The 22,940-nt window shown below is 39.6% G+C and overlaps 1 protein-coding gene across 1 annotated transcript in view; it reads left to right on the top strand.

Annotated features, from left to right (window-relative positions):
* The window catches only part of LOC131246404 (hydroxyacylglutathione hydrolase 2, mitochondrial-like), a 53,130-nt gene that overhangs the window by 5,692 nt on the left and 24,498 nt on the right, over positions 1-22,940 (top strand). Inside the window, exon 2 of the mRNA XM_058246511.1 lies at positions 20,362-20,547. Coding sequence (XP_058102494.1) covers positions 20,362-20,547 — 186 coding nt within the window. The remainder of the gene's footprint in view (positions 1-20,361; positions 20,548-22,940) is intronic.

Genomic DNA, 22,940 nt, shown 5'->3' with positions numbered 1-22,940 from the left:
GCCCCTGCATCCAACAGGCGACCCCACTCAAGCCCAGTGTGAAAATGCCCCTGCATTAATCACCCCCGGTGAGGAGTCTCAAACACAACGCCTCCCGCTCTGATACCAATTTGATGCAGGACAATTAACCACTTGCTCTAAAAGCTTGAACTGTTAGAGTATAGCGAATTAATTCCTTTATCTCATAGCCCAGGCCCCACATCTCATGGGTTGGGACCTCGGCCGAACCCCCTTCATGGGCCCCAAATCACATGGGCCGCCCACCCCAAGTGTGCCCCTGCATCCAACAGGCGACCCCACTCGAGCCCAGTGTGAAAATGCCCCTGCATTAATTTGACCCAAAATGTCTTAGGTTTCGACCTGCCGTTTGAATAGGAAATCCGATTTCTAAGCTTTAAGTTTGATCTTTAACAGGCTTAGCTTTTTACATAGTCTAAAACCTGCATAGCCATCGACCTTGATCTCCTTCCACCAATCAGAGATAAGATTATCGAATCCCTCAATCTTCAGCCACGAGATATCGAACCGAAACGGCTTAGGGCCCCAATTTTTCTCTTCTATAGAGAGCAGAATCGGCGAGTGATCAGACGTAGGCCGAGGTAGAGACGTCTGCATAACATTCGGAAAAGCTTCAGTCCAATCAATTGAAACTAGAAAACGATATAACCTTGTAAGAGTGGGCGTAGAACGCAGATTTGACTAGGTAAATCTGGATATGAACAACGGGATATCTATCAACTCATGATCATCAATCCAGCGAGAAAAAGACCACATCGCAGCAGAACCTCTACCAGGCCGAGAGCGCTCCTCCGCATACCGCGTAATATTAAAGTCACCTCTGATACACCACGGGCCGTTGAAAATTTCCCTGGCAGCATGGAGATCCTTTTAGAAATCAATTCTCCTGTCAACTTGGTTGGGACCATGGACCGAAAAATGAAAATGAAAAATTGGATCCAATCTGATTTAGAATCACAGAAACCGAGAACTCTCCAATCCGACTACGCTCCATCGACCAGACCTCCGAATTCTAGGTAATAAGAATCCCACCCGCACTGCCTACCGCATTTGAAACCTCCCACTTAACATTTCGAACTTTCCAAAGCGAGTCCAAGAGATAACCCGAGAAAGCCTAGGCCTTAGTTTCCTGTAAGCATATGATGTTAGCTTTACTTCTTCCCGTGATACCTTTTATCAGGTAACACTTCTTCTTGGAACCCACCCCTCTAACGTTCCATGACAGAATTTTCATGTTGGAACCGATCTTCCCCTACGACCACCACGGATAATACCTTCTGTGGGCTCCAAACAATGACCAGGGCTGGTCTGGAGGCTCTACAACTCTCTATTTCCGATGGGCTTGGAGTGGAATTTTCTTAGAGCTTTGTGACATTTCAGAGGCTTGCCGTGAGCTTCGATGCAATGGAAGAGGGCCAAAAAATCTTCAGGATGGTCTCCGAAAGAGAGACCTAAGGATCTTTTGATGTGGCCCATAGCATCTTTGATCCACCGTTTTTTCTGGATGGAGTCTGCTAGTTCTGTTCTCGCGGCCGCAACCTCCATTTCCGTTTCTTGAGAGGGGGATCCCATTCTAATCTGGAGCGGCTCAACATCTATAATGTGACCTCCTTCACCTTCCTGGAATAAGGCAATCAGAGTGGAGTCTACCATGATCTGAGAATCTGAGATGGATTGCGGGGATGAACCGATCATTGACTTGTCGCATTTAGTTGAGGGGATGGACACGACGGACTGAGAGTTTGAAAGGTCCACATCCCCCGGGGGCAAGGAGGGAGGAGGCATCTCAGGTTCTCGCCGTAGAATCTGGAGATCAATGTGCCTGAGGAATTCAGGAAGAGAACCTGAATGTTTCGCACACCTGTTTGAAAGGGGAGAAGGCCAGATGGGGAGATTTAGATTGAGGGAGGCTCGAGGCGTAGGAGACCGGTCACCCTTATTACCTGGGTCGAGAGGAGCGAGGCTCGGGGAAGCGCAAGGAGTCTCCGGATGAGTGTCATCTGTCAAGTGAATATCAGCACGTTCGGAAGAAAAATCTGGAGGATCGCACGAGCTTTCCACGTGCTTGCAGACGAGGTCCAAGGGCATCCCTGCCATCCATGTGGAGTTGCCATCTTCTTCTGGAAAAGCCACCCGACAGGTGTCGAAAACACTGACAATGGTAGAGACGTTCTGCCCGAGAATCTTTGCACCGTCCACGCAAGAATCACTAACGTGATCTTCACGCCATCTGGCAATCCTTCGGTATGGTAGTTCTGTAGAGCACTGGACTTGGCTGCCCTTCAGAATAGGTACTCCAGCGGAACATGCAGACCGTGCACCATCTTCCACCTCCCCGTCCACTCCACTAACGGCGGCAACCTTTGCCCCTTCTCTGGATCTCCATAGATCTCCCCATCTTGGGATCGGATCGTTTTTGTGCTCCATTTGAACTGAAAGGTGGAAGCAGTGATCTTTAGTCTGGATCTGAATAACAGATGGAACTGGTGTCCCCTTCTTCCTACGAACCAACACCCGGATGACTCCCATCTCTTCGCCCGACTGAGTTTTGGGGTCCACCTGAATAAGGATTCCAAGCCAGGCAGCCGCGACATGGAAGAATCCTTCATTCCATAGCTCTAAAGGAACCGACCTGATCAACATCCAAACCTCTTCATATCCGAGCAAGGAAAACTCCTCCCAACTCTGAATAGAGGCTATCGGCCCATCCTTAAATAACACTCCTGCCATGATGAATAGATCAATGTTATAATCAGGCTTTACCGTGATCCATAGCTCATTGAAACCTAGCGGTTTGATCGTGTAAGCAGATTCTGGTATGCTGCAGCTCTCATCTAGCCAACGAATGACTTGAGACGTAGAGGCGCCCTCCCTGGTGATCGCTACCGCCAAGTTTATGAGATCTTTTTTGGCTTTCGCGATAGACATAGAATCGACGAAAATGCAAGCCTCTTCCACGAATTCCGGATTCCTTGCCTTCGGATCCATAAACTGTTGTCCTCCATCACATCCAGAGGATTCCCCCCCCCCCCCCGGTCATCCCTTCCTTTTAAAAGGACGATGATCCGAGCTGGGTATCGGACTTAGATGATTGATTTACACTGCCTCATCTCTGGAGGGTGAGGATGAATAGGTCTCAGAATAGTAGTATGCATTCTACGTTCCAGTCCGAATCTCGCCTTCTGAACTTTCATTTTTTTGCCTCCGAAACTCACCCCATTTAGGAGCTGAATCGCTCTACGAAGTTCACTCTTGGAGCTCATACAAACCAACGCTAATCCATGAAGGGTTCCGTTGCCCTTGTGCCTTGGCAAAACAACTTCTATGATTGAACCCGCCCTACCAAACACCCGTTCAAAATTCAGGGGAACCATCCATCTGGGAACCCTTTGACGAACAAAGTTGGATAGGTAGAGACATCTCTCTTACGCTGAATAGGTCCAAAATTCTTCCTCTGTTGTTTTTTCTTTGCACCACTGTCCAGTCATCAGAAGTAGGCTAGTGATAGGTGATAGAAGTCCCTCCCTTATCACGGGCTTTGCCGCAATCTTCCAAGCTTTTCTTCCTTTCTGCTATTGATATCGTAATGCCTTTTCCTTTTCCATCCTTTTCCGCCTCTCCATTCGCTGCATCTTGGGCGTTATCACCATTGTTCGCGTCCGCTCCATCGCTTGCGTCCGCTCTCGTCTCGATCGTTGTTGTCACTGCTCCTTTCGTCATGATCGCTGTTGTCGCGTCTGCTCTCATCGCTGTTGTCGCGTCCGCTCTCATGCCCTTAGATGCTCGTGATGTTGGCTATAGAAGTACAAAGAAGAGAGAAAAAGAGAACATTGTCCTATCAAGTGAATCTCTCTCAAGTTAGTATTATTAAAGACTTCGCCACTCATCCAACAATTTCACATGTAAATGCCATTGTTGAAAAACCAAGTGTGCTTGGCCTTGTCAAAACAAACTTCAAACAAATAACAACAAAAATAATGATTCTAAAAATAATGGTCCAAGAGACCTGATGTGTTGTCTTGGAATCCCTTCTTGTTGACTGTGATTCAGATGCTTGGTGGATAGATTTAGCCTCATCCAGACATGTTTCAAAGTCAAGAGAGTATTTTATTGAAATGAAGGAGATAAAAATTGGCGATTATGAAGTGTATATTGGAAAAAATACATATACCATGCCTCAAACATCGAAAATGTAAGAATCCTAATGTTAGGTAGAATGAATTTACTCTTAATTGATGTCCTGTGTGCTCCGACCACGCGATGATATATGATCTTAGTGCCCCGACTTAATGAAAAAGGTTATAAAGTCCATTTTAGATCAGGGAAGGTATCTGTGAGAAAACATGGGAAAATTTTATTTTGGGGAACCAAGATTGATGGGTTGTATCGTTTACATAAAACTTCTGGCAATAAATTTGCTTATTCTTTTTACTTATATCGATAATTTTGTTGGTTATAATTTGTTGAGTGAAAAAAATGCTAGATGTTACTAAATTGTTTATTTGGCATATGTGACTAGGACATATAAACTGGATAAAATGAAACGTATTTCTGACGGTGGATTAATACCTGATTTAAACATAGGCTTTAAAACTTGTAAACCCTATTTATCAGGAAAAATGCCTAAGAAGCCCTTTGGAAAAGCTACGAAGTTTATAGAATTGTTAAGTATAATACACTTTGATATATGCGGACGTATGAATGTAAAAACACATAAATGAATGACGTACTTCATAGCTTTCACCGATGATTTCTCAAGATATGGCATAACTTTCATAGATGATTTCTTAAGATATGGCCATGCTTATTTAATTTATAAGAAGTCAAATACACTAGATATATTCAAAGAATATAAAATAGTGGTGGAAAAAACAATCAGGAAGAAACATTAATATACTAAGAATATATCGAGGTGGAGAATATAATTCTAAGATTTTTAGAGAATGTTATAAAAGTAATTGGATAATACATCAATATACCATGTGTCATACACCACAACAAAATGACATAACTAGGTGTATAAAAAGAACCCTAGTAGACCTGGTTAGGAGCATGTTATGCCATTCAAACTTAGGTACCCATATATGGGGAGAAGTTTTAGACACTGCAATCTATATCCTAAATAGTGTTCCATCCAAATCAATAAAAGTAACACCATACGAATTATGAATTTGTAGCAAACTAGAACTAAGTAGTCTAAGAATATGGGCATCTAACGTACATGTAAGAATTCCAGATCAAAATAAAACTAAACTGAACCCAAAAGTTATTAAATGCACTTTTAGAGTGTATTTAAGTCAAGTTGAAGGCTAAAGGTTTATAATACACCATCAAAACGGATCTATAGGACTAATAGAAAGTAGAGATGCCTACTTTATCAAAGAAGATTTACATCCAAACATTCAAAATAAAATGGTAGAATTATTTGAAATTCCTAAAGATAAAGAAAATGTTACCCAGGAGGAAATATTGGTACCACCTCAACCTAAGGAAGACAGGTTAACTCAAATATTAAGAGAAAAGAATCCATTATCCTATATGAAGGACTATTGTCCCTTAATCAGTGAAGAAACATTAGAATCCGATCTTAAAAACTACAAAGAAGTACTGAAAACCAAAAATGTGATTGAATGACAAAAGGCAATAGATGAAGAAATATAATCAATTATTAAAAATAAAGTGTGGGAATTAGTAAAATTGCCAAATGATAAAAAGGCTATAGGATGCAAGTGGGTTTTAAAGAAATTAAAACCAGATGGAACAATAGACAAATATAAGGCTGGACTGGTAGCTAAAGGTTACACCCAACAAGAATGAATAGACTATGATGAAACATATTCCCCTATAGCTAGATTCAAATTTATTAGAATTTTAATGGCTATAGTTGACATCTAAACATAGAACTACATCAAATAGATGTTAAAACAACATTTTTTAAATGGAGAACTAAAAGAAAATATTTATATGTCACAACTCAAAGGATATATAATAGAAGGATATGGAGATAAAGTATATCGATTAAAGAAATCCCCATACGTTCTTAAGCAATCCTCTAGACAATGGGTTATAACCTTTCATAATATTATCATAAAATATGGCTTTGTTTCATACGCCTACGACCATTGTGTATATTCATTTGATAGTAGAAGTTGCTTTGTTATATTATCATTATATGCAAATGATATTCTATTAATAAGTAATGATGTAAGTAAAATAATTGAAATAAAAGAATGACTCAAAACACAGTTTAAAATGAAAGATATGGGATAAGACTCCTATGTTTTAGGAATGCAAATAACTAGAGATAGAAAAAATAAGAAACTAAGCTTATATCAAGAATCATATCTTGAAAAAGGTTTTAATTAAGTTTACAATGAATAACTGTAAACCATTAGACTCCCTTGTATATGAAGGGACCAAATTGTCTAAAAACATGGTTGTTATAACTAGTGTTCGCAATATCGATACTATCGGCCGATATTATCGGTGTCGCTGGCCAGCGACACGAAACCCACACGAAACCAGCAGGAAGTCTTTAAAAAAGAAAAAAATATTTGTATTGCACAATATATCATACGATATCGCAGGATTTTCTTCGATATTATCAAGATTTTTTATTTTTTTTTTAAATGCAAAAGGGGATTTCGGTACCTGGAAATGAAGATTACGTAATCGGAGATACATCAACGGAGATTCCGGCGAAAAATCTGTAAAAATTTTTGAAAGTTGGGTTTGATTGAAAAGGATTTGGGGATTTTAGGGTTCCGGAAGGTCTGGAACCCTCCTTTCTTCGAAAATGGCTTCCGCCCTATGTCAAAATTGGATTTCGTATTGAGTCCGGTACGCTCTTATTGTATTGAGAAAATTCAGTGGGGCCACTGCAAATGTATGTGGTTTATCCACGCCGTCTAATCTTTTTTCCATCTCATTTAAGGGGTTGAGCCCAAAATTGAAGCATATTCAAAGCTCAAGTGGACCATACCCTGGGAAACAATGGAATAATGATTTCCACTGTTGAAACCTTGCTAGGCGCCACAATGATGTTTATTTGTCATCCAAGCTGTTCATAAGATCAAAAAAACATGGATGATTGTAAAAATAAATATAATCTTGATCCAAAACTTCTGTGGCCTTCGAGAATGTTTCAATGGTATATGTTCAATTCATACTGTTTTCTGTGGTGTGGTCCAATTGAGATTTGGATATACTTCAATTTTGGGCTCAAGCCCTAAAATTATCTGATAAAATGGATGAAAAGGGTGGATAAAATATATAAATCAAGGTGGACCCCACAAAGTTTACTCAATGTGTGGTTACGTGTGGTGCAAAGACGAGCGTTGACATTCCAAGTTGTACCAATGGTTCAAAGGAGATCAATGTTACATGGGCACACAATAATGTATTTATTATATCAACCCCGTTCATCTATTTGGAGAGAGCATTTTAGATCATGAATTCAAAAAATGAGTCATATCCAAAGCTTAAGTGGACCACACCATAAATAGCAGTGGGACAATGATTCTCACCATTAAAACGTTTGTAGGGCCCACCATAATGTTTATTTTCCATCCAATTTATTCATAAAGTCACACATATTTGGATGAAGAGTAAAAACAAATATCATATTGATCCAAAACTTTTGTGACCCCAAAATGGTTTCAATGGTAGACGTTAAATCCCCTATTACGTTTTGCAGTGTGGTCCCCTATTACGTTTCAAATGTAGACGTTAAATCCCCATCCATGCTGTTCGTAATATCATTCCTACTGGGATGAACTGAAAACACGTACTAACCAAATTCAAAACTTTCGTGGCCCCACGAATATTTCACCTGTGGACTTTCAATCCTCCATATTTCAGCCCACTTGAGTATTGAATTTGGCTCATTTTTGGTTTAATGTCTTAAAATGAGCTCATAAAACGTATGGACGGAGTGGATTTCTCACAAACATCACGGTGAGCCCACCTAGGTTCCCAACACACGAACTTCTGCCAAGGCTTTTGCATGAAATCCAGGTGAGGACTTAGGGTGATGTATTTGTCTTAAATCTACACCATCCAACAATTTTGAAAGATAATTTTAGGACATGATCTCAAAAATGAAGCATATCCAAATCTTACGTGGGCCATACTAAAATGTTTATTTGCCATTGAATGGTTGATAAGGTCGCAAAGATATGGATAAAGAGACCACACAAATATCAGATTGATCAATTGATTACCACTGTTCCTATATTATGGTCCATTGAGATTTGGATCTGCTTCATTTTTTTTAATCATTCCCTAAAATGAGCTTTCAATACGTATGGACGATGTGGGCCATATGAGATTTGGATTTATCTCATTTTTTATTTCATACCATAAAATAGTCTGAAAAAATGGATGGATGGCCCGGATAGGACACATACATCATGATGGGCCCATAGATCAGTGTTAGTAGCCACCTCGCTATTAGTAGGCAATCCGCGCTAGGGTCGTGGCCACATCATAATGGGTCCACTTGAACTTTGGATCTGCCTCATTCTTTAGTTCCTATGGGCACAATATTGTCGATTTGTGGAGGAGCAATAATATTTACAGCCCTGTCAAGATGGAGACGATGATTATAAGCCACTGTGCATCATTGATATGTATATTTTTCAATTTTTATTCTTCTTTTGCTCTTTAATGAATTGGTTGTGTTTTCATACATGTCTTTGATACATTTATAAATGTCATGCATTCAATTTAAATATATTTGCATTAGTTGAGTTAAACATCGCATAGCTTAGGACCCTAAATAAAGGAAACTTATTATGTGCACCTTTTTTTTGAGATGTTATTATTTAAAAGTGTGTGTTAAGGTCTTTTTTAACAATCCCTGAAGTTTCATTAAAAAATTCAACCATTTTCCCAATGTTTCCCAAAAAGTGCGATAAATTATGCGATACAAAAGATATATCCCATGCGATAACCGATACGTATCTATATCCCAAGGGTGCGATACATAGCGCGATACCGATATTTCGAACACTGGCTATAACGAGAAAGAAAGATATGAAACGAAAGACAAATCCTATGCACAAGCTATAGGAAGTATAATGTATGCAATGTTATGTACTAGGCTTAACTTAAGTTTTTTAGCAGGACTAGTTAGTAGATATCAAAGCAATCCTGTGATTGCTCATTGGATAACGCTCAAGTGCATTATGAGATCTATTTGGGGAATTAAAACTTATAAACTATATTATCAAGATGATGACTTGTCAGTTAAAGGATATGTTGATGCTGACTTTGCTGGAGATATGTATGATAGAAAATTCACTACAGCATACGTTTTCACCTTTGAAGGTGGAGTTGTATCTTACTGTAGTAAGAAATAAGGTTTTGTAGCTAGATTCACAATGGAGGCATAATACATTGCCTGTAGCTTTGTAACTATTGAAGCTATTTGGAGAAAATGATTTATTACTAATTTAAAGATAAATGAAATCCTTGAACAACTTGTACACATTTATTGTGACAATTAGGCGACAGTAACTAGCATAAAGAATTGAGTTATTAACTCAAAGGCAAAATACATTGAAATGCAAGATTTCTACATATATGATGTCCTGTAAAAGGATAAGATAACCGTAAACTTTTTATCATCTAAAGAAATGATATCAGACCCACTAACAAAAGTGGTTCTTAATGAAGACTTCAGAAAACATGTGTTTACTATGGGTATGAGGGTGTACACGAACCAAGCTAGCTCGGTTAGCTCGCTCGGCTCAACTCGAAAAAGCTTGATTCGACTCAGTTCGAAGCTGAGTTCGAGCTGATTTTTGGAGTTCGAAAATGAGTTCGAGCCGAGTTCGAGCAGGCCCCAGCTCGACTCGGATTGACTTGGTGTGTGTGTGTGTGTGTGTGTGTGTGTGTAAACCGTAAATCCCAATCCCTTTCCCCCCTTTTCAAATTACGCCTGCCCGACCCTCTGACCCTCTCCCTGCCCCTGCCTTTTTTGTGGACCCAACCTAGCAGTCCTCTTTCTGTCTGGAATCCGAAGGGAATAAGAGCTTCTCCACGGCAAAGCCGCGCACGTCTCTCCTTCAGTCGGGAATCCGCATGATGCGGCTCTTTATAAATCTCAGCCATCTAGATCCTTGGAGATCCTCCTGATCACGAACCCACCGATTAAACACCCTTAGAACTCCAATCCTTCTTTGCTACACCCGTTTGCATATCCTCATTGGAGGAGATCTTCTTCCTTGTGGAATCTGTGATCCGCTGCACTGTTTAGAAGCGTTTAGAAGCTGTATTTCAAGACATTGCATGCACTAGGGAAGGTAATTCCCTGATTCTTTGTTAATCACGAGTATATAGTTAGAATTCAGATCTGGAACTATGATGAATGCTCCATAATTCACTAAATCAACTTAGTGAGTGTGCATCCAATCTTCGAAAGTTGTATTGCCCTTGTTACGCCTTCCGCCTCTCTGCTCGTCTCGGCTCGAAAGCTTGAAGCTCAAACTCGGCTCGAACTGGTCCAATTGCTGACCGAGCTGAGCTCGAGCTGGAGATGCTGGCTCGGTCACTGAGTCGAGCCGGGTGTGCCTGGTGACTGAGCCGAGCCCAGCTAAGGCTAGCTCGACTCGGTTCGGCTCGATGTACACCCTTAGATATAAGTGATGATGAGCAAAAACATTACAACCGTGGACGATGGAGAAAAGATCCTTATATTGTTGGGTAAACCAAATGAAGTGGTAAAAACCACGGATGAGTGAAAAAAATCCTCATACTGTAGGGTAAATGGACAAGGGCTACTGAATCAGAATGTTTTTGGTACATCACAAATATTTTATATTGTTTGGGTAAATTAACGGATGAATTGAACCACTGATTAGTGGGAGAAATATGTCGGCCATAATGGCCAAGTGAGAGATTTTGAATGTATGGCCATTGATAGCTTCAATGGCTCCCTCTCTCTCCCATAATAGCTTGAAACCCTCCCTGGTGTAACATTTTATCCAGTAGAAATAGTTGTGGAAGCCAAAAATTGTTGTTTCCAACCTCCATAAAAGCAAAGGGCATCCATGAGAATTAGAAAATACAAAAATGGAGAAACACATAAGAGAGAAGAAGAAATAGATCTTCACCCGTTTCTATTTGAAAACGTTCTACTGGCGATCTGTCACCAAATAGTTGTTCAAATTGCTCCTCCACGAACTTCATATCTAACTCTTCTCCCCAAAATGGGTGCCTAAGTTTGAATGACTTAACATGCACTTAACCATGTCTAATAGGGTTTTGTTTCTACGCTTAGTTATTCCATTTTGTTGTGGTGTGTGAGACATGGTATATTGATGCATTATGCCATTACTTCTACAATATTCTTTAAAAATCTCAGAATTATATTCTCCAGCTCTATCTGTTCTTAGTATTTTAATGTTTATTCCTGATTGTTTTTTCCACCTTTGTTTTATGCTCTTTGAATATATCTAGTGCATTTGATTTCATATGAATTAAATATATATGGCCATATCTTGAGAAGTCATCTGTGAAATTTGTGAAGTATGTCATTCCTTTGTGTTTTTACGTTCACATGTCTACATATTCAGAGTGTATAATACTTAGTAATTCTGTAGACCTCATAGCTTTTCCAAAGGACTTCATAGGCATTTTTCTTGATAAACAAGGTTAAGAAGTTATAAAGTCTATGTTTAATTTAGGTATTAATCCACAGTTAGACATATGTTTCATTTTATCCTTGTTTATATGTCCAGCCGCATTATCACCAAATAAAAAAAAGTACTAGTTGCATATGTTAAATAAACGATTTAGTAACAACTAACATTTTGCACTAAAACAATTATAATCAACATGATCATCAATACAAGTAGAAGAAGAAGCAAACTATTCTCGTAAGTTGTCTAAATTAAAATCCCATAAGCTTTATTTAAACGATGCAAACCATCAACCTTGGTTACCCAAAACAAAATTTTCCCGCATTTTCCCTCATTTTCCCACATAACTTCCGTGATCTAAAATGGACTTCATAACCCTTTTTATCAAGTCAGGAGTTGGGAGTACACGGGACATCAGTTAGGAGTAGATTTATTTCACCTGACACTAGGATTCTTACATTTTCAATGCCTGCAACATTATATATTGTTTCCCATATACACTTTACAATTGCCATTTTTTTAAAAAAACATTGATAATTTTATTGCGCGAGAGTTTGAAACCAAAAAGAATACAAACACACCCCAAAACAGGAAAAAGGTTAGAGCTCAATCCAACAATTTGGAAATTGAGCTAAAACTTTTCCTGACAAAGCCCATTCCATTACAAAAGATTTAGCCCGATGAAACACCTCTGAAACATTACGTTGACGATTCCTGAAAATCTCTCATTTCTTTCCTTCCACGTGGACCAAATTCCCGCTAATAGACTTAAACGCCAAACCTTTTTCCCAACCTTGCCTATTCCCCCTCCATGCCACATTAGACATAAACAATCAATTGAGAATGGCATCACCCAAGTGATCCCAAATAAAGAACACATTAGATATAAGCAATCAATTGAGAACGACATCACCCAATAGATCCCAAATAAAGAAAAGCCATACAATTATCGCATACGAACAATGAACAGAGAGATGATCCATGGACTCCTCGGCTTGATAGCATAACAAGCAAACACTTGAAGTATCATCATGCGTTTTTGGAGATTATCCACAGTTAGAAACTTCTTCCTCCTAACTAGCCAAGCAAATGCGGACAAATGTTGAGGAGCTGATAACGTCACCCGCACTTCCCCTAACTAACAGCCTTTAACAAGATTTAACTAAATATTTACCTAATTTGTCACAAAGCCATCTCATCGAATCTGACACTGAAATCTCCGGCTTCGCGGAAGACAACAATTGGAGGAGACCCATAAACTCTTCAAACTCTATATCATTCAAGTCCCATCTGCATGGAGGAGCCCAACACACCTGTACCCCTTGGAAAGAGAAGCATCTTTCCCCCTCAAATCTACCTCACTAGCTACCCCTTGTAAATGTGGAAATAGTTCACTTAACTTCTGATCTCCTGCCCATATATCCTCTCAAAACCTAATCTTTTTTCCATTACCCAAAGAGAAACCTATTAACTACCCCAACCTTACTCTTAACTGAATTGATGATGCTCCAAAGAAATGAAGCCCTATATAAAGAGTACGCCTTTATCCACCAACCCTCATCATCCACCCCATTTATGCTCTCTACCACTTTCCTCTAAAGAACTCCCTCTTCTCATCCAAATCTCCAAACCCATTTACCTAACAAAGCTATATTTATCAATTCTAACTCCCTCAAACCAGCTCCCCATATTCTTTTGTCTTGCAAACCTCCTCCCATTTGACTAGGTGAAACTCATGCCTATCTTTTGCACCCCTCCAAAGAAAATCCCTCGAAATTTCCAATTTATTCAATACCGATTTCAGGCATTTAAATAAGGACATGAAGAAGACCAAGAGATTAGACATAACCGACTTGATGAGAGTTAATGTTGCACCCAGAGATAAGAAGCGACTTCTCCAGCGCGCCAACTGATATGATCGCCGATTTTTATTTTCTTCATTTCAACAAAATGCTTTCTTGAGTTTTCAACGTGCCTAGATGAGGCTGAGTCTATCCACCAAACATCTGAATCGTAGTTGGCAAGTAGTGATTCTGAGATAACACATATCAGGTCTCGTGGACTATTATTTTTAGAATCATTATTAATTTTAGAACGATATTCTGTCATGTGGTGTCCCAGTTTTCCACAATCGTAACACTTGCCTTTCATCTTTTTATTAAAATACCCCTTGTTTTTGTTGTTATTTGGTTTGAAGTCTATTTTGGGAGGGTCAGGCACATGTGGTTTTTAACCAATGGCATTTACATGTGAAACTATTTGATGAGCTACAGTCTCCAATAACACTAGCTTGAGAGAGATTCACTTGATAGGACGATGTTTCCTTCTACTCTCTTCATTGTGCTTCTACAACCAACATCATGGGTAGCTTCTACATGGTAACTATCATGCCTGATATATTAATAGCTTTTTTACCAATGGCATTTACATGTGAAACTATTTGATGAGCGACAGTCTCCAATAACACTAGCTTGAGAGAGATTCACTTGATAGGACGATGTTTCCTTCTACTCTCTTCATTGTGCTTCTATAACCAACATCATGGGTAGCTTCTACATGGTAACTATCATGCCTGATATATTAATAGCTACCAGTATAGGTTCCCATGAGTCTAGAAGGCCATGTAATACTGTGGAAGCTTACATCCTATCTGGGTTGGGATTTCTAAGAGCTGCTAATTCTTTAGCAATGATAGTCATCTTGTGCACATGTTCGACTATTGAATCTGACTGCTTCATTTTAACGGATTGAACTTTTCCACTAGTAACTGGATGTATGTATCAGATGTGTTCCCATATGCTTGAGTGATTTTGTTAAACATTGCTTTAGTTGTCTTGGAGGCTTCATAAATGATTTCTAAGTCCGAGTCCATAAAAGTCAACATGGTAGACTTGACTAACTTGTCTTTTTCAAAGATTTTTTTTATATGCCCGCTTTTCTTCGGTCGTTGCATTTGCTGGCGGCTCAACTGGGATTGATGAATGAAGGACATAATTGATCTCGTCTTGGAAAAGGATGTCTTATTCTTTTTTTCCATGTTGTGAAATTTGTGCCGTTGAGTTGCTTAGTCTTGCTCAACTTAGTAGTTCACGACTCTTGATGCCATTTCTAGTAATTTAAAGAAATGGAAAAATGGAATGAGTTGACCCGATTTTTAGTGAATTTTCTTCTGTTGAAGAAGTATGCAATAGTCCACTCTCGTAATGGGCTTAATCAAATGGGCTCGACCTTAATGAATTGAGCCTCAAACGTTGAGTTGATGAAGGATTGGCCCTTTAGTCTTGGACTTGATAAACCGGGCCTCATATATCGAATCGATTAAGAATTAAGCCTTTATACCCCGATCGGCCCGATATTGTGTCTGGTCAAGATGAACTGGGCATTGCGAATCGGCTCTTGCTCCCCACGATTGAGGAATAAGTCATGATTAATGGACGAGATTTTCTTTATAATAGGCTCAAATATAATTGGCAACGTAATTATTTACAATAAACTGTCTTTACTCAACTGATAAAGAGTGTGACCTTTCAGCACGTGGTCCTGGGTTTGAGTCTTCTTTGTGCCCTTTTGTCTCTCTCTTTTTCTTTTTCTTTTTTCTAATAAGGGAAGTAGCAGAAACAATTATATTTTAATCTAAGTAGTTATAGCAAAAAAAAAAATTTGTTAGTAATGTTCGAAGTTTCGGTATCGCTACAAGTTTTGCTAGCCGGGGATACGGAAACAATATCGATATCGCTAATAACCGAAAATGCGGGGAAACATAGGGAAATGGTGGAATTTTTCAATGGAACCTCAGGAGATGCTGAAGTATACATTTGTATATTTAGGATTCGAAAAAGAATACATGCAGAATAGGTTTCTATTTAATGGGGACCTAAAAGCATGTGCTGCTATAAGAAATCAGTCCAACCATCTCATCCATCCCATCTGTCCATCCAACCTCTAACCTTCCATCCAAACATCCACTGATATTTCAGAATATCGACAACACGATATTTCCCAACAAATCATTGACAATTGGAAAAGAAACGAAAGATTGCAGTCTCGATATCGCCAAGTTGCGATAATAATAAGATCACATTGGTACTGCCTCACACGAGCTACCCGCTTCTCATGGGCCACCCACCCTGAGTGTGCCCCTACATCCCACAGGCAACCCCTTCTCGAGCCCGGTGTGAAAATGCCCATGCATTAGTTTTGGCCTTGATTTATTTGTCAGAGCAGCCCCAATTTACTTGTGAAGTTTCTAGCCCTGACAAGTTTAGCGATGATGTTTGGTGGTGTCGGGATGCGATGAAGTCATTGGTTGTGATCGAGAAGGGTGAGAGTGGAGCTGTGCCAATGGGATGCTCAGCTGTTGTGGGCATGAGGTTGAGCAATAGTGGAGCGTCGATTGTGGTACGCTCTAATACCAATGAAGTTTGTGGAGGAGCGATTTGAACAACCATCTGACGATGGGTCGCCAATAGAATGTTTTTGCACAAAAATGGTTGAAGATCAATTTCTTTTTCTCTCTTATGTGTTTCTCTGTTTTTGTATTTTCTGATTCTCATGGATGCCTCTGTTTTTATAGAGGTTGGAAACACAACCTTTTTGGCTTTCGCAGCTGTTTCTACTGGAGAAAACGTTCCAGCTGTTACAGGAGAAAGAGAGTGAGCCATTACGGCCATTCATTCCCACAGTTTGAGCCCGGAGTTCAACGGTAGACAGGGTGTGTTTCAACAACGAGGTCTTAGGTTTTAGCCCAGCTTACCTATCGAGAAAAGAAAAAAAAATCATAGCATAGCATGTGCACCATGCTTATGGACCTCAGCACAAGCTTCCAATTTTATTTCAAATACTCCCACTGGGAGGTTTGCAAATGCCACATGCATGTGGGAGCCATACACATTCACATGTGGGTGCATGAGTGACAAGGTGACGTTTGTAACTGTGATTTGAGCTTCCCTCAGGTGCGATGCACAGTTTAGGTCTTCTGGTGTAAAGAAAATGAATTTCACACCTCCAGTGAGCCAAAGCATGTCAAAACAAATGAATGGCTAGAAATTAACATTTTAACTGTTAATCTACTTTGGATGTTGTGGCCACCTGCAGAGGTGAAATTATCTGATTTTTTCAAGGGAGAAGATCTAAGCATTATTTCTAGCCTTGTGGAAGCTTAGTTCTCACACATGTTTCATATTGCATGTGGTTGTGGACAACTTTACTTGTTTGTGAAATTAGCAAACTTCTCTCCCTAGATAAAAATCTGAACTTCCCTAAACTAATGAAACACAATGTAAGAAAATACTCCCAGAAACATCCGATTACTAAAATAGTTATGGGCATGATGTACAGGCTATGTGGACAGTTGAACAACTGTCATATGGTGTATCTTTTGAGTAATTTTTGCTTATTCACCATATGCATATTAGCATATTCACCACATGCATATTATTCTTAGCCCACATCTTTTGGGGACTGATTCCACACTCTTGTGGTCAAAGATTGGGCCACATTGGGTCATATGTGTAATGGGACTGACTACATTAGGTTTCTGCACTGTCGCACTTTCCATTTCCACAATATAGACATTTCCTACAAATTTTAATATTATTTTACAAAATTCTTTGATATTGTTAATGGGCTGGATCAAAAATTGCTCTGGTTAGGATTGAGTTGATTCAAGTTGAAGGCCTTAAAAAGGCAAGAGGAAGGCCCAAAAGGATGTGGGTGGAGGTAGTAAGAAAAGATAAGGTTACCTATGGTTTAACTAAGGATATGGTCCTTGATCGGGTGGAATGGTGGACTGGGATTCATGTAGCTGACCCAGTTAGTTGGTATAAGGCTTAGATGATGATGATGATTTTGTAAAATTGTTTGATATTTAAGCTGTCAACAGGCTGGGACTGGCCTTTGCACCTAGCTCATTTATTTTTTTAATGTAAAATTCAGGCACTGGGCCAACATACAGACCCTAAATTTGAGGCCTAAGCGAAGCCCAGGCATAAATGCACTTGGATGGCTTGGTCTGGACCATTGTTTGAAAAATCGTCCTATGTGACTTGGTATTGTCGAAGTTGTATCGGTTTTGGTCCTAAATGAAACAAATCACCACATTGATACAATGAGTCGCCACACTGATATGGGACTCAGGTAGACCGAGTTGGGGCGAGTCATACTAGTTTCAATCCTCCAGGGAGTCACTCACTGAAACTGCTACTTAAATCCATGGCTAGACCTAAATAGAAAAGCTGTCAAACTTGTGGCCAAGCCCAATCCCAATCTACCACATATCATGCCTTGAATTTAGAACCCAGCCCAATGGGCCTAACGTGCAGCCCAAGCCCAGTCCGAACATTGGCCAAGCTTGGTAGGTCTTTGGGCTGGACCAACCGTATTGGTTAGCTGATGCCATTTTTCCGCTCTGTTGAATATCAAATGTGTCTCACCATCCTATAATGGTGGACTGGTAAGTTGAAATCTTAGCATAATCATCAAAGCAATGTTGGATTAGCTTCACGAATGCTGTTTTGCTAGCCAGTCTTAATCTAACGTCTTATCATCACCAACTGAACAAGTCTTCATTGTCCATTCTCACGACCTCGATCCAAGCTTATAGGCCTTCATCTCCTCTTTTTCAAGCTCTTCAACCTAAACAATGTACCCCATTTTATAGGAGCTTTCTTCAGCCTTTGTTGCACATGACTGAACCATCATTTTATCTCCTCTTGGAACAATTCCTAGATTGCTTTAGATGACATCGTTCTTAGTTCTATACTTCTTAGTCTTTCCACTCATCCATCTCAACAATCTCATCTCTGTGACATTGAAATCTGTGCTCATGCTGCTTTCTAATTGCGCAACACTTCGCTCTTCATGAAGTGTCAATCTATCAAGATTCATGATAAACGTTGCGGCCAAAGTTTCACACTGGCTGCAACCGAATGCAACCCTCCTTTATCTGGGCTTAGGACCAGCAATTGGAGCACAAAACTCCCCCGCACGTTATTAATTGCCCAACACTCTATTGTCTAATAAGAACTCTTTAGTTTCATGGGCATGCAGCTCTCTCATAACAGTCTTAGAGGCACATCTCCACGTCATCCACCCACTCTAATTCTGTTGTAAACATCCTCATCAATGTCCCCATCCTTTTGAATAGGAGAGCGAAGGTAATGAAATATATCACTTTGAGGGATATCTTAACCAACAGTTTTAACTAAAGCTTTGCTTTATAACTGTTTTTACTTAATGTTCATACCAATGCTTCATCTTGGTTTTGTTAATTTTAAGCTTTTGGAGTCAAACTCAGTCAAGAGCCTTTCTCAAAACCTCCAATTTAGCAGTTGCCCCTCTAAACTCCTGTTGACCAACACCACTTCACATGTAAACAACATACATCAAGGGACCTATCCTTGACATCATCATCGTCGTCATCATCATCTAAGCCTTATCCCAATTAATTGGGGTTGGCTACATGAATCTATTTTCGGCATTCCACTCTATCAAGGGCCGTAACTTCATAACACCCTAGTATGAGTTTGGAATGTCATATTGTTTGGAATAATGTTGGAAGTCATGGCATAAATTTGATGCCGGCTGCTAACTTCATGCAACCCCACTCCTTTATTTGGGTTGGGGACCGGTAATGAGAGCATACAACTCCCATGACACAATGTAATAGATTGTTAAATAGGTTGATTACAACCAAGCACTAGCTAATAGTCTACTTCATAGGTTGATTACAGTCGTCGACGCTAATGCTTAATTCATTTATTACAAGTGCAAAAAGCTGAGGGGCTATTGTCAACCCTGGTGGAGACCTACTATTACAGGGAACTCACTAGTCTCACCACAGGCCGTTCTCAGGCATGAAGCCACGCTGGTTTTTTATTTTTATTTTTAATTTTTATGCCCTAATTTCTTGTCTTAATCTTCATTCCATTGCCCTCTCCCATAGCTTCTTAGTGTGACACATAAGTTTGACCCCCGGAGTTCATTCAACTTTGTGTGTCCTTCATTCTTTGGAACTAGTATTACTATGCTTTTCCTTCACTCATCTAACATTTTCTTTGACTGCAAAATTTTATCGAAAGACTATTTAAGCAAACAATTCTGATTTTGCTCATTATCTTCTGCACTTTATTGGTGTATTTTCTAGACCTTGCAACCTATTCTTTCCACATCCTTGTTAGAGCTACATTTACTAACCCATCCTGAATTCTGCGAGAACACTCATGCCCTGACGCCCAAGGGCCCAAGATCCTTCCTAGTTTTATCCTTGCTCCTTCAGCTTCATTCAACCTCCTTCGAAAATAGTCTCTCCATGTATCCCTAATCTCTCCATCTTTCACCCAGTCCCTCCGATGCTCACTCGAGTCATGATGCATCTTAAGTTAACACAAATTTCAAAATTTTTTTTTTTTTTTTTTTTTTTGAAAATTAGCATTTTGAAATGCCTCCAAGAATCCTATAAACCGTCTTTAAGTAGCGAGAGATATATGTGCACCAAAGTTTCTAGTTCTAACTTGATCTGTCCCTATTTAATGACGTACACAAGCGTATTCATTTTGTGTATTGAAGTTCTGCTCTTATATTATTTTAGCATATTTTCGGAAGTTACAGTTTCAAAAAAGCTCCTGGTTGTTCATTCTACATCTCTACGTTATTTAATGGTGTTTGGAATTTGACCTTATTTACTTATTTTCTTTTTCAGGTGAGGGGCCAACTTTGTACGTGGCCAAACATGAGGCAGTATCGGTTTCAGAAAAGTTTGTTATGTGGTTTTAGGAGATTCTTTACGAAACCTTTTAAAACCTTGACTGGAGGAAGTCAGTCATTTGGAGTTGCTCAATTCTTTTGCAGCATTTCTAACATGTCCTCCACTTTGCAAATTGAAATTGTGAGCTTTATTTAAACTTTATATGTTCTTCATTTCCCATTATTTTTATTAGACTTAATCTAATTTACTTAGAAATTCAGGCACGACATTTGGGTGTGATGCCTGTTTCAAAGTGTTAGGGTAAGATGGTGTTTTATGCATGTTGTGTACAGAAACTCCCTTACATTATAAGGGTAGTTCTTTGATAGATGGAGATACTCCCCAGAAAACTTCACATTCAAGTTTGATGGCTGTTCCATAGGGAGTCCAGTGCTACTGAGGATTGGGAACTGGTTAGAAATAATACCGGCAAGATAATTCTGAAACTTTTGGGCCCGTTGGGGTGGGGAGACTCAAGTACGGCTAAAGTGGCAGTCATCTTCCAAAGAGTGAAGTTAGCAGTTAGATATAAGCTCAACCTATCATTTTTGAGGGGGATTCAAAGAATGTCATCAAATGGGTTAACCAGGGCTGTTTTCTGTGGAGGCTAGCTCACATGCTTGAAGAAGTCAAAGACGAGAAAGCCTCCTTAAGTGTTACTTTTGTTCACATTTGCCATTCGGCCAATTAGCGAGTCAATGGATCAGGCAGAGGAGGCAATCATAGTGACCTTTCAGTCTGTGAGCTCGTCTTAATAAGAGGGAGTTCTCTGTAAAGGTTGATTGTTGCATAGCTTTGGTCGGGCTTGGAGCCCATTTCAGATCTGTCCCCATTGTTCTTTTGTTTTTTAAGTTCTTTCTGTGGCTTCTATGCTGCTGCTTTGTCTTGTGGTCATTGTTTCAGTGGCTTGTTGGTATTAAAACCTGGCCTAGTGGGGATTGGAGGACTCTTAGGACCAAGCTGATTGTTTTCTTTTCTTTTCTTTTCTTTTTTTTTTTGGAAATATAGGACCAGGTTGATGCGACTTTAGTCTTTGCTTAAGGCAGTCAGAGTCACTTTATAAACTTTCATCTAGCCTGCTTGTGCTTGAGGGGATTCTTCAAATGTCATTCAATGGATTTCTGGTGGAGAATTCTGTAAAGGTTTGCAGCGTTTGGAGGACTACATTGTTCTCATAGTTGTCTGGATGTCACGTTGTCCGACGGAAATTGTGATGCGGCGCTGATAACCTTGCTGGGAAAGGGTTTAATCAAGATTCCATTATTGTATTTGTGGATTAGTTCCCCTATGCCTCCTGCTCATTAGATGAGCTGGTGGAGACCGTAGTGTGTGGGAGCAATCCAGGGTTCATACCCTCGTAGTGTTACCTTTCAACAAAAAAAAAAAAAGGAAAAAAGAAAAAAGAAAAAAGATCCCCTAATATCCAGTATATACAGCCAGTCTCTTATAGTGCGATCAATGTTTCCTCCACGTTTCTTCCTTTCTTGAAGTGCTGGGGATTCTATCCTTGCTCCCGTTAAGCTGCTTATTCTTGCTACTTTCAGGAAGAAATGTAAATGCATGGTGGGAATGACCAAAGTATGTTAATTGGCATTGTAAAGTTCATTTGTTTGTGACATCATTTTAATGCTAGGGATGATACACGCATGTGCAAGAATACACACACACATGTATATATAGGTAGAGCTAAACTTCCAAGGATCCTGTCTTGTTCTATTTACTAAAATGCTTATAATGTGATTCACTACAACTTTTCTTACTTGCTGGATTTATGTCTACATTTTGCTTACATCACCAGTTAAAGAGGAATTATAGGGTCCTGCTGCGAGCAAATTTACAGTTTGCTGATGTGCAGGTTTCTGTACATGTGGGGCCTTGTTTTGTTGATCCAAACAATTCATCTGATTTGCTCAAAGTGGATGGGTGATCAATCATCCTGTCATTGTCCATCCACATGGGAAGTGTTGAGCTATGTCTCAAGCTTGTCTGAGGTTGCTTAGGCTATGCCTGCCTGAATTGTCTCCTTAGAAAAGTTAAACCTATGTGTTCAATTTGGGCTTTCTCAAAGTCATCAGATTCTTTGGACGGCAGGCCATGATAAAAAAAAAAAAAAAAAACCATTTTATATCTCCAATGTTGCAAGTTCAAGGTTAATTGGTGCATAATGTTTGGAAAGGCTGAGGAGTTTGTCACCAATCTTCTTATTGGCTGTCCACATGGAACCATTGCAAAGTGAGGATCGCCAAAGAGCCTTTCAACCATCCTCATTGCTTGTCGATGTTGGAAGCGTTGAGCTCCAGGGGTCATTTGCTTTGCAATGTCGGTGACACAGATTGCATGTACAGGATTTGAGATTCGAATATCTCGAAAAACTTTGATGTAGTTGCAAAAACTGGACTGTTTTGCAAGAAAGGACACTGTTGAAAGACTTCAACAGCCTTCTAGGGTATCACACCGCTAGAAAAAATAAATAGAAGAATAACTCTTCTCAAAGAATCCAATTATTGGAAGAAAAGGTTGAATATTCAATAAAA

The sequence above is a fragment of the Magnolia sinica genome, chromosome 5 (genome assembly GCF_029962835.1).
Source record: "Magnolia sinica isolate HGM2019 chromosome 5, MsV1, whole genome shotgun sequence".
Taxonomy (NCBI): Eukaryota; Viridiplantae; Streptophyta; class Magnoliopsida; order Magnoliales; family Magnoliaceae; genus Magnolia; species Magnolia sinica.
Note: the sequence above shows the minus strand (reverse complement) of the source record. Positions and strands in the feature narration are given on the sequence as shown.